This window comes from Crotalus tigris, unplaced genomic scaffold, assembly GCF_016545835.1.
Source record: "Crotalus tigris isolate CLP2741 ecotype Arizona unplaced genomic scaffold, ASM1654583v1 scf7180000024475.591531, whole genome shotgun sequence".
NCBI classification, from domain to species: domain Eukaryota; kingdom Metazoa; phylum Chordata; class Lepidosauria; order Squamata; family Viperidae; genus Crotalus; species Crotalus tigris.
In genome coordinates, this window is record NW_024100646.1 from 99,917 (window position 1) to 111,742 (window position 11,826).

Consider the following 11,826-nt stretch of genomic DNA (forward strand, 5'->3'; position numbering starts at 1 on the left):
GAAAAAACAAAGATACAAATACAGATTAAGCAAAACCTGGTTCAAAAAAGTAACTGTGAGAGGACCTTGGAGTCCTAGTGGATGATCCCTTAAACATGAGCCAGTCACATACCGCAGCAACCAAAAAAGCTATTACAGTCCTGGGTTGCATAAACAGAGGCATAGAATCAAGATCACGTGAAGTATTAGTACCGCTTTATAAAACCCTAGTGAGGCCACACCTGGAATATTGCAGCCAATTTTGGTCACCATATCACAAAACAGATGCACGAAGGGAGGCTTACCCAATCTCACTGTACACATGTTGTACTTAACAATAAAGGTTGATTTAATTTGATTTGATTTGAGAGTTTGGAAAAAAAAATTCAGAGAAGAGCAATTAAGATGATCAAAGGCCTGGAGACCAAAACATACAAAGAACGGCTGCGGGACTTGGGTTTGGCTAGTCTAAAGAAAAGAAACAGGGGTGACATGATAGCAGTATTCCACTATTTGAGGGGCTATGAGGTGGGTTGGGTTGGGAAAGAGGGACTGGCCAAGTCAGCCAGTGGCTTCTGCCTGAAATCTTGAATGTAAATTTCCCGCTGGTCCAATCACCTTGACCCCTAGTGAAACTGGCTGTTATAGCTCCAGGAGGAAAATGTATATATATGATTCTCAACATAACTTAGGGTCCAGAGAGTTTTCCATTTTGTACAGGCCAATTGTCAGCTAGCTCAAATGGCCCACCTTTCCTCCAGGCCAACAGCAATTCACTTTGGGGTAAGAGACCGTGCTGATTTCTTCTTCGTTTTCTTATTTTTCTTTTTCACTGGTATTGTGGTGGAATGGGCTTTTATAATCGGAATTTCTCAGGTTTCTTGAATTGTTTTCCTCTTTAAGATTTTCATTCATGGAATTTTTCTTAGACTCTCTCTGAGTTTGTTAAAATCAGCTCTTTTGAAGTTTAAGACATTGGTTGAATTATTTTCTATTGCCTGTGTTTGCATTATATTGAATTCCAGTATGATGTAGTCACTCCCCCCCCAAGTTTCCTGCAGCATTAACCCCCCTTATCATTTCATCTCTATTAGTAAGAATTAGGTCCAGTATAGCTTTTCCTCTAATTCCCTCTTCCATCTTTTGGATTTCAAAACTGTCAGCTAGTCTTCTACGGAACCTGTTTCCTCTCCCGCTCGCTGCAGAGTTTGTCTCCCAGCTGATATCAGAATAATTAAAGTCCCCCATTACTACTGTGGTATGTTTCCTACATACATCTGTTAACTGGTTAGCAAAACGTTCATCTATTTCTTCTGCTTGGTTGGGTGGCCTGCAGGATACACCTATGACAACGCCTTCCTTTGACATTGTCATTGTATATATTTTGACACAAGCACCAAACTTCTTGTCGGTGATCTTTGTCCAACTGTTTAGGACCAGAAAGAGGTAAAGCAGCTGCAACCAGCACAAGCAAAATCAACGCGAGTCTAGTCTATTTTTACAAAAATTTATTCCAGATATATGTATTTTAATCACCTGTTATATTCATTGGGTTGCTTGAGAAGCTCCATTGCACAGAATACTTTATCTGCACAAGGGAGGACTCCTTAAGCAAACAAAGGGGGTCACTGACCAGCAACAGTTGAGTCTGGGATCAGGTTTGAGAGTGTGGGCGCTTGAAAGGCCAATTCTTGGGCCAGTTTGAACTCCCACTGTAGCCATAGTAGGAGCCCAGCGTGATAGTCTTGGAAGGTCGCTTGCGCTTGGGACGTGGGACTTGCGGCTGAGGAGCTTGGGTCGTGGTGAGGGTGGTGGTGGTTGTACTGGTTTCAGTGGTGGCTTCGGTGGTGGCTTCAGTGGTGGCTTCTGAGGTGGCTTCGGTGGTGGCTTCGGTGGTGGCTTCAGTGGTGGCTTCTGTGGTGGCTTCCGTGGTGGCTTCTGTGGTGGCTTCCGTGGTGGTGGTGGTTGAAGTGGTCATCAAAGAGCGGGTTGTATTCTCAGTCTGTAAGTAAGGCCATGGATTTCTCAGTGTTTTGATGGATTGTGGTTGAAGGGATGGTGGCTCTGGGTTTTGCGTGGATGTCGTCTCTGTTTTGGAAGTTGGCTGGGTTTGCAAAGATATTTCTTGCTTCCTCGACGTTTCTTGGGGTGGAGGTGGGCTTGTTTCTTCTGTGGACATTGTTGCTTTAGGTTCCGATGGACTAGACGTGGTCGGTGATGTTGTCCCTGGGAGCAGCTGTGGCCCAGGGGTGACCTCGTGAGTGGTCTTTTCATTTGTGTAGCCTAGGATCCAGTCGTAGAAGTTCTGGGTAGAAGTGTAGACCCCAGGCTTCTGGGCCCTGGCACAGCCCAATCCCCAGGCGGTCACTCCCACGATCCAGTAGCGTTCAGTCCGGTTTTCCCGACACATCAGAGGCCCTCCGCTGTCACCCTAGAGTAGGAAGGAAGAAGGACCCGTGAAGGGACCCACCAAGAAGAGAAGTGAGGAGCAAAGATATGAACTTGCTGATGTGTTGGCTGATGGACAGGACATGCAACAGAGCATACAGCATAGAATAATAGAGTTGGGTGGGGCCTTGGAGGTCTTCTAGCCCAACCCCCTGCTCAAGTAGGAGACCCTATAGCATTTCAGATAAATGGTTGTCCAGTCTTTTCTGGAAAGCCTCCATTGATGGAGCACTCACAACTTCTGAAGGCAAGCGGTTCCATTGGTTGATTGGCCTTGTGTACATGGCCAATCAACCAATATGGCTTTGTGTAGACCAGGGGTCTTCAAATTTGGCCCTTTTATGACCTGTGCACTTCAACTTCCAGAATTCCTCAGCCAGGTTGAGGAATTGAAGTCCACAAGTTGAAGTTCACAAGTTGAAGTCCACAAGTCATCAGAGGGCCAAGTTTAAAGACCACTGGTGTAGACTATAAATCAGGATTAATCTCCTGACAACCATATTGTATACTGATGGAAGAGAATATTTGTAGCCCACAGTTGAACAGTAAGGTTATTTTTATTTATTTATTTATTTATTTATTAAAAAACCCTACATTTATTTGCACTATTTGTAAGAGACCCCAAACAGTTATAACACTGGATGGCAAGACAAAACAACTAACTCATAAAACATGTGGATTTTTTTTTATAACATTTTCCTAAGGATTAAAACAAAATTACCTACGTCTGAGATGAATGCTCAGAATCAATCAATCAGAACAACAGCCCAGCATGGGTGTGGGTGTAACCTGCTCACACACCTGGCAAGTGTCGATGCCTCCTCCTTCAAATCCGGCACACAGGTTACTGATGGAGATGCTTCCGTAGTACCAGTTGCTGCTGTTGCATTTCTCTGTGGGTACCAGGCCCACCTTGGCCTCCTTCAAGACATCTGATGGAGCCTTGTCTGCAAATGAAAAGAGAGTTGCTGAATTTTTCCGTGCACATTTCTTTGCTGACAGAAAAGAATACAGTGTTTGTAGCGCAGGGCTGAACTGTGGGGTGCCTGGTGCTCTCTGAGCTGGGTGGTTTTCTTGAAGACATTTCATGACCCAACTAGGAAACGTCATCAGTGTTAGAAGGGAGTGGGGGTTGCAGAGAACAGGAGCAGGAGCAGGAGCAGCAGGAGGAAGAGGAAGAGGAGGAGGAGGGGGACTGTGGGGTCTCTGGTGCTCTCTGAGCTGGGTGGTTTTCTTGCAGATGACCCAATTAGGGAACATCATCACTGCTAGAAGGGAGGGAGGGAGGAGGACTGTGGGGTCCTTGGTGGGTTTCTTGTAGACATTTCATTACCCAACATGGAATATCATCAGCACTCTCTCCCTTCTTAAAAACTCCCAGTGTTGGAGCATTCACAACCTCTGGAGGCAAGTGGTTCCACTGGTTAATTGTCCTCACTGTCAGGAAATTTCTCCTTAGTTCCAGGTTGCTTCTCTCCTCAATGAGTTTCCATCCATTGTTTCTTATCCATCCCTCTGTTGCTTTGGTAAATAAGTTGGCCCCCCTCTTCACGCCCTCAGAAGAGGCCTGAGGTTCATGACTTCCAGGGAGTAGGGGAGTCAGAAAGGGCAAGGTGGTGTTTGCAACTACACAATTGAAGCCCTGCCCCTTGATGTCACATAAGCTATGTTGTAAGAAAGGGATATGGCTTTGATCTGGTGCCTGGGACTTGGGTTATCTTCTCCGTGGAGAGGTCCTTCCAAGTCCTGCATTGAACCTCCTACTGCAAATTTTGATTTTTGTGGGGCAACTGATTATTTGCAAGAGTGCCTTCTATCCTCCTCCCCCATCCCTGTGAGCGGAGGCTTCAAGAGAGGAATTAGCCTGGACCTGCTACGTAAAACAAAGGAGCAAGTTCTGACCCTCCCTTGAATGGTTTGCAGCCGTATCTGGTCTTTCCTGAGTGACAGCTGGGAAGATTCCTGTAATCTAGGCAGAGAACGATGAAGTAGCCAGTTTGAACTCTACACATGTAGGTCTGGTTGTTTGTGCCCGATAGACACTTACCTTTCTCCCGTGTATAGCCCCACCCGGCAATGTAGCAATGGACCATACTGGAGACGTCCACCGAGCTGTCCGGCAAGCAGGCGGGCTGGATATAGTCGCTGCACTTGACGGGGTCATCCAACTCCACCAGGGCAATGTCATTGATCTGCTGGCGAGGTTGGTAGTTCTCATGCTGCACCACCCTCTTGGGGAAGCGGACCTCTGCATCGGGACCTGGGTGAGACAGTTTGCTTGTGCCAAGCACCAGTTCCCAATTGGTCAGATGCCTGGGACAGAGAAGAGCATGAAAGCTTTGTGGATTCCTGTCCCTCCACTACTGTATTGTCTACATCACCGTAAATCAGAGAAAACAGGAAGCTGTCCCAAGAGAACCCTCAGAGTAGAGGAAGAGTGGGCATCTTTGAGTAGCCTCAAAATAATGTGCCCCCAACCTGTGGCTGGAGATCAAGGAGAAATCAAGGAGAAAACCAACCTAGAACTAAGGAGAAATTTCCCAAGAGAACAATTAATCAGTGGAACACCTTGACTCAGAGGTTGTGGATGCTCCAACACTGGAGGTCTTCAAGAAGAGACTGGACAGCCATCTTTCCAGAATGGCATAAGGTCTCCTGCTTGAGCAGGGGGTTGGACTAGAAGACCTTGAAGGTCCCGTCCAACTCTGTTATTCTGTTGTTATGTGGCTATGAGGAAAGATGCTGTTGGTGAATTCCCAGCCAGCAAGGAAGAGGTATCAAGTGGGGATCTAGCCTTGAGTCACTGCGCAGCTGCAAGAGACTAGGATTTAGTTTCCACAGAGCCTTATCTGTTTGTTTCCAAGAGAAAGAGAGCAGTCTGGGGAGTTTCTTGTACTACAGGCAGAAGAGAATAAAGTAGACAATTTGAAACTTTCCCATGTGGATCTGGTCACTTGGACCGGACAGACCCTGTGCTCAAAGACACCAAAGCCATAGAGAGGCAGTAGAACCCACAAGGGTCTGCTCCCTCCCCTTGACCAGTCCCCAAGGCCTTTCTAAGCCCCAAACTGGAACAGAAATCAATCTGAAATGCATCTTATTGCATAATCAGGAGTATCTACGGGGTGTGGTCAAGATGGCAGCTGAAATGAAGTAATTAATTAAAGCTTCACATTTATTTATTTAGCCAACGACACCTGCAGAAGTCAGGCAGTCATTGATATGCAAATACATTTAGATAAAGCATCAGCAAATTAGATAGATAGATAGATAGATAGATAGATAGATAGATAGATAGATAGATAGACAGATAGAAAGAGATAGAAAGACAGACAGACAGACAGACAGACAGACAGATAGATAGATAGATAGATAGACAGATAGAAAGAGATAGAAAGATAGACAGACAGACAGACAGACAGACAGACAGACAGACAGACAGACAGATAGATAGATAGATAGATAGATAGATAGATAACAGGTAGCTCTTCCCACATGCCACCTGAGCTGCGCACCTGCCCCCCACCCTCACCTGCTTTCACTCACCTGGTGTCCTTGAAGCAGTGGGCTGCCGTGAGGATCCACCTGGCGCCAATGAGCGACCCTCCGCAGGTGTGTTGGTAGCCGGACTTGAACGGGGTCCGGATGCTGACCATCCAGGGCCAGGTCCCTGGCAGAGTGTCGATGCCTCCCACAATGGGGAGGGAGTGGCCAGGTGCCAAGGGGCGCCGGCCGCAGAGCCCTCTAGAAACGGCAAGAGCAAGGAAAACTTGGAGTCTTCTGGCAGCCTCTACAGATAATCCTCAATTTACGAACAGGTGCTTAGTGACCGCTTGGACCTCTCCAGAGCTACTTACCACCCAGTTTCATAAGTTCCAATGGCCGTTCCCCTCCCATGAACAGATGTCACAAAGGCGCCCTTAGGACAACCCTGGTTTGAAAGAGGGGTCACAAAGGCCATCTAAGTTAAGACTGAACAGCCCTCTCAACAGAGAGGGAGAGACACGACACCACCCGTCTCCTGTCTCCAGCACAGCCCTTTCAGCAGCTCCAAGAAGGCTCCACACCCATTTGCACGACTCAGGTGACCCTGAGGGCACAGAAAAGGCTCCGAGTGACTTCAATGACTCTCGGAGGGAGTACCAATGACCAGATGACTGCAAGGGATCAAAATCTTTCCATCCTCCGCCGTTCAGAACTGAAGAAGCTTCCTGGATGAGAAGCGAAACGTCTTCAGGGAAAAACAAAGTCCAATTGCCTTTTGAAAAAGCACCTCTGGGACTCCCATGAACAGTTGGTGACTGCATTTGGGGTATTTGGCAACCATCTGCATTTATAGTTATTTGTGCTGGACCATAAGAAAGGCTGAGCACCAAAGAATGGAGGCCTTTGAACTATGGTGCTGGAGAAGACTCCTGCGAGTCCCCTGGACTGCAAGGCGATCCAACCGGTCAATCCTAGAAGAGATCAACCCCGACTGCTCTTTAGAAGGCCAGATTCTGAAGTTGAAACTCAAATACTTTGGCCACCTAATGAGAAGGAAGGACTCACTGGAGAAGAGTCTGATGCTGGGAAAGATGGAGGGCAAGAGAAGAACGGGATGACAGAGGATGAGGTGGCTGGATGGAGTCCCTGAAGCAGGAGGCAGGAGCTTAAAGGGACTCCAGAAGATGGTAGAGGACAGGAAGACCTGGAGGAACGTTGTCCATGGGGTCACGATGAGTCGGACACGACTTTGCAACTAACAACGGTCATATAACCACAATTTTGGCCATTATTTTGCCAGAACTTTGTCTCTGGTGCAGAAGCTCCAAATGTACATGCAAAGCGACAGAATAATGATCATCATCATCATCGTCGCAATACCAATAAGAGGGGGCAGGAAGATAATAGGAAGGGTAATTAATAGTTCCGCAGCCCTGCTACGTGGACAAATACACACAGACATTCGGCAGCACTGTGAAAATTAGTGTTCCGCAGAGTGAAAAAGTCTCAGTGGCTTTTTGAATGATGTCATGGTGTGAAGAACCCTCATCGTTGGCAACAACTGTGTAGTTTGGAGAGCGAAGGGGGTGACAGAAGTGGAGATGAAGAAGTGATGATTGCCCTGCAGATGGCGCACTTCTGAAAAGCTACCTCTAGGTGGCAGAAGAGTGCAATGCACCGGTTGGTTGGGGGATTTAACTTCTTCCTAAACGCTGTGTCTGTGTTGTATTGGTGTATGTGTGTTCTGTGTGTTCTGTGCCTTTTCTTGTAGCAAGACACGTTGCTGCTCCCTTCAAATCAAGGAGCTAGCCCTCTTTCTCAATGTCGTTGTAATAACAGAGTTGGAAGGGACCTTGGAGGTCTTCTAGTCCAACCCCCCATGCTCAAGCAGGAGACCCTAGAGCCGGGATAGGCAACCTGGGCTCTTTTATGACTGGTGGACTTCAACTCCCAGAATTCCTGAGCCGCCATGGCTCAGCTTAGAAACCTCTCCCTTTCCCCTCAGCATGGCTGGCTCAGGAATTCTGGGAATTGAAGTCCACGAGTCATAAAAGAGCCAAGGTTGCCTATCCCTGTCCTAAGTCCTCCTGTTTTAAGTGGTGAGCCTCCTAGACCAGGGGTAGGCAACCTTGGCTCTTTTATGACTGGTGGACTTCAACTCCCAGAATTCCTGAGCCAGCCACGCTGAGGGGAAAGGGAGAGGTTTCCAAGCTGAGCTACGCTGGCTCCAGAAATTCTGGGAGTTGAAGTCCACCAGTCATAAAAGAGCCAAGGTTGCCTACCTCTGGCCTAGGCCTAGGCTGCTTTATGACTCGTGGACTTCAGCTCCCAGAATTCCTGAGCCAGCATGGGGGGACTATGGCCCCCTCATGACTTGCGGATTTCAACTCCCAGAATTCCTGAGCCAGCATGGGGGAACTATGGCCCCCTCATGACTTGTGGACTTCAACTCCCAGAATTCCTGATCCAACATGGCTCAGCTTGGAAACCTCTCCCTTCCCCTCAGCATGGCTGGCTCAGGAATTCTGGGAGTTGAAGTCCACCATTCATAAAAGAGCCAAGATTGCCTACTCCTGCGTCTTGGTCTTATTCCACAGCCCATGCTGGGGAGCTTGCCCCTCATAGCCCCGCCCCCCACCACAAATTTTGTGCCCTGATTGGGCGTTTTCTTGACTGACTGATGGTCGCTGAGGAACCTGCCTGCCATGGGTGCCCAAGCTGGCAGAGCTTCTGCCTTGTGACCTGTGGAGTTGCCGGCCAGCCCTCTTCCTCTGCACAGAGAGGGGGCCGGACGGGGACAGCCACAAACCCCGCCCTGCTCAGCTTTCCCCCACCTACTTGCAGTTGTCCTCCTGGCCGTGCACCGTCCAGATTGTGATGAGGGCCAGAAGGCAGAGGAGCAGCCTCCTCATCCTCCAGCTCTCTCGCGCTTGACATCATAGAATGCGTGCTGTGTGACATCAGGCAGAGAAATTGCAGTGGTCAGCATTCTCGGTGGAATGTGGGAGTCCAGCCGGCTGAATGGAGGCCTTCCAGGCTGGGCAGGAGGGCTCTGGGAGGCCAGAGCTACAGCCAAGGGCCTGGGAGAACCTCAGCTGGGCTTCTCCACCCGCCCAGGCAAGGCGGAAGAGAAAGGCCTGGGAAGCAGTCAATTGTTTGCACTTGGTGCTCTCCGAGCTTGGCTGGGTTTTTTTTTTTGCAGGTTTCGTGACCCAATTAGACAACCTAGGAGGAGGAGGAGGAGGAGGAGGAGGAGGAGGAGGAGGAGGAGGAGGAGGAGGAGGAGGAGGAAGAGGAAGAAGAAGAGGAGGAGGAAGAGGAAGAAGAGGAGGAGGACTGTAGGGTCCTTGGTGCTCTCCGAGCTTGGCTGCTTTTTTGGGGTTTTTTGCAGGTTTCGTGACCCAACTAGACAACCTAGAAGGGAGGAGGAGGAGGAGGAGGAGGAGGAGGAGGAAGAGGAAGAAGAGGAGGAGGAAGAGGAGGAGGAAGAGGAAGAAGAGGAGGAGGACTGTAGGGTCCTTGGTGCTCTCTGAGCTTGGCTGTTTTTTTGGGGGTTTTTGTAGGTTTCGTGACCCAACTAGACAACCTAGAAGGGAGGAGGAGGAGGAGGAGGAGGAGGAGGAGGAGGAGGAGGAGGAGGAGGAGGAGGAGGAGGAGGAGGAGGAGGAGGAGGAGGAGAACTATGCATCCTTGGTACATTCTGATTTGGTTAATTTCTTGCAAACATTTCATGGCCAAACTAGATAACACCATCAGGGCGCATGCTCAAATCTTCTAAGCACCGATGATGTTCCCTAACTGGCTCATGAAAGGTCTGCAAGGAAAGAACCAGCTCAGGGAGCAGCAAGGACCCCACAGTTCAACCCTGAATTACAAATATTCTTTTGTATCAGATGTTTGTATCTATAAAAATCAATTTCCTGCCCTTCTGATGCATCCCTTTGACGGCTTCCATCAGCATCTCCCTCAAGGGGGCTGCAGAATTGACACAGAGGTCTGGGGCTGTCTGCTCCTGCCCTATTGCAATTCCCATCATCCCCTGCCAGGACAGCCAGGTGTGAGTCGTAATCCAAGGTCTCTGGAAGGGGTGGATTTATTCTTTCTCCCACACTGAATCCGTCTGTTTCTTCCAGAGGCACCGGCTGATGCGATGCCAGGCTCAGCTTCCTGACAGAGGGTGCCTGGGTTGGCATCTGTTGGCAGGCCAGCCAGGGCCACTTCTGAACCAGGGTCAGCGGAAGAGCCTCTGTTGGCAGAGGCACCTCATGCTTCAGCTTTGAAGCAACCTGGAACTAAGGAGAAATTTTCTGACAGTGAGAACAATTAGCCAGTGGAACAGCCTGCCTCCAGAAGTTTGTGGGTGCTCCATCACTGGAAGCTTTTGAAGAAGAGACTGGACAGACATTTGTCCAGAATGGGGTAGGGCAGGGGTCTTCAAACTTGGCCATTTAAGATTTGTGGACTTCAGCTCCCAGAATTCCTCAGCCAGCCCTGGGAGCTGAAGTCCACAAATCTTAAAGTGGCCAAGTTTGAAGACCCCTGGTGTAGGGTCTCCTGCTTGGGTAGGGGTTGGACTAGAAGACCTCCAAGGTCCCTTCCAACTCAGTTATTCTGTTAATTCTGCTTCCTGGAGAGACAGCATTCTTCTGGGAACAATCTGAAAGAGCTGCTGAAGTTATTAGTATCATAATAATAAGATTCCGATCTGAGGAAAGGTATCAGAGGCAGCTAGAGAGGGATTGGTAAGCCAAGGCAGGGTGTCCACCTCTGGAAAAGCATCATGGGCTCCTGAAGGACCCCTTGTGAGCCTAGAAGCCATTGTCCTGTTCCTCTCCCACTTCTAGGGCCCAGCAGCACCAACTGACCTTAGTAGAGGCGCCTGGTCAATATGCAGTTGAGCATTTATATTGTTATAGTATTGTATTTTTATTGTTTGTAGGTGTGGTATAGTTTTATCTTTTTAATGGTGTAAGCAGCCCACAGTAAATTCTGTGGTAAGGTGAGCGGCCAATAAATTTAATAATAAATAAAATTTAAAAAAATGTGGATCCAGGCTTAGATTCCCTAGAGGGCTATTTGGCAAGCAGATGCTATTCTCACCGTCCTCTAGCACAGGGGTCCACAACCTCTGGCCCATGGGCCAATACCGGGCCATGGCCTATTCATAACTGGGCCACACAAATAGTCAGTGGTCCTCAGATTTACCAGGAAAAAAAAAGGATTCTCAGCACTTCTCACGACCTTTTTAATCATCTTAACCATCCCAAAGTCCTCAGTGAAACAAACAAACCAAGACAGAGAGTTTATTTGCTTGGCTTACTGACCATTCGGTCAGATGTCCATGTGTTATAGTGATGTCCAGGGCTGAAGGGGTCACCTTTGTCCAAAGATGCCCATTAAAAGATCTGTTCCTGACCATCTCAAGTTGAACATCTGTCATAGATTGTGCTTTCCAACCATCACTGCACCTTTGGGAACACACACGAAGGATGGGGACAAATAATTGTGTTGGGGAAAGGGCTGGCATCTGTTCCTATGTGTGTCCTCAGATGCAACTGGCCAGTTGAGAGTCAAGATATTGCTTTGGCCAAAGGGCACAGAAGATAACCATGGACCTTGGAGAGAAAGTCTAGGATCCAGCCATGCATCTATGGGAAGCTAGACACAAGCATTCATTTTGCAGAGTATTGCAGGTTCCCAGATGCAACGTTACTTTCAGAAGATGGATGAAGAACATCAGTTTATCTAGAACAGGGGTCTTCAAACGTGGCCTGTTGATGACTTGTGGACTTCAACTCCCAAAATTCCTCAGCCAGACACAGGAATTCTGGGAATTGAAGTCCACACATCATCAAGGGGCCACATTTGAAGTCCCCTGATCTAGAACTTTCAAATTTCAGCTGCGCCTAGGGG

The 11,826-nt window shown here is 48.4% G+C and overlaps 1 protein-coding gene across 1 annotated transcript; it reads right to left on the reverse strand.

Annotated features, from left to right (window-relative positions):
- Positions 1-1,521: 1,521 nt before the first annotated feature.
- On the reverse strand, positions 1,522-8,827 carry LOC120303704 (acrosin-like). Its single transcript, XM_039333402.1, has 5 exons — positions 8,752-8,827; positions 5,974-6,171; positions 4,475-4,740; positions 3,229-3,374; positions 1,522-2,410 (listed from the first exon to the last, which is right to left on the reverse strand). The coding sequence occupies exons 1-5, from the start codon at positions 8,823-8,825 to the stop codon at positions 1,634-1,636; spliced, it is 1,461 nt and encodes a 486-aa protein (XP_039189336.1). The 5' UTR covers positions 8,826-8,827; the 3' UTR covers positions 1,522-1,633.
- Between the last annotated feature and the right edge of the window lie 2,999 nt (positions 8,828-11,826).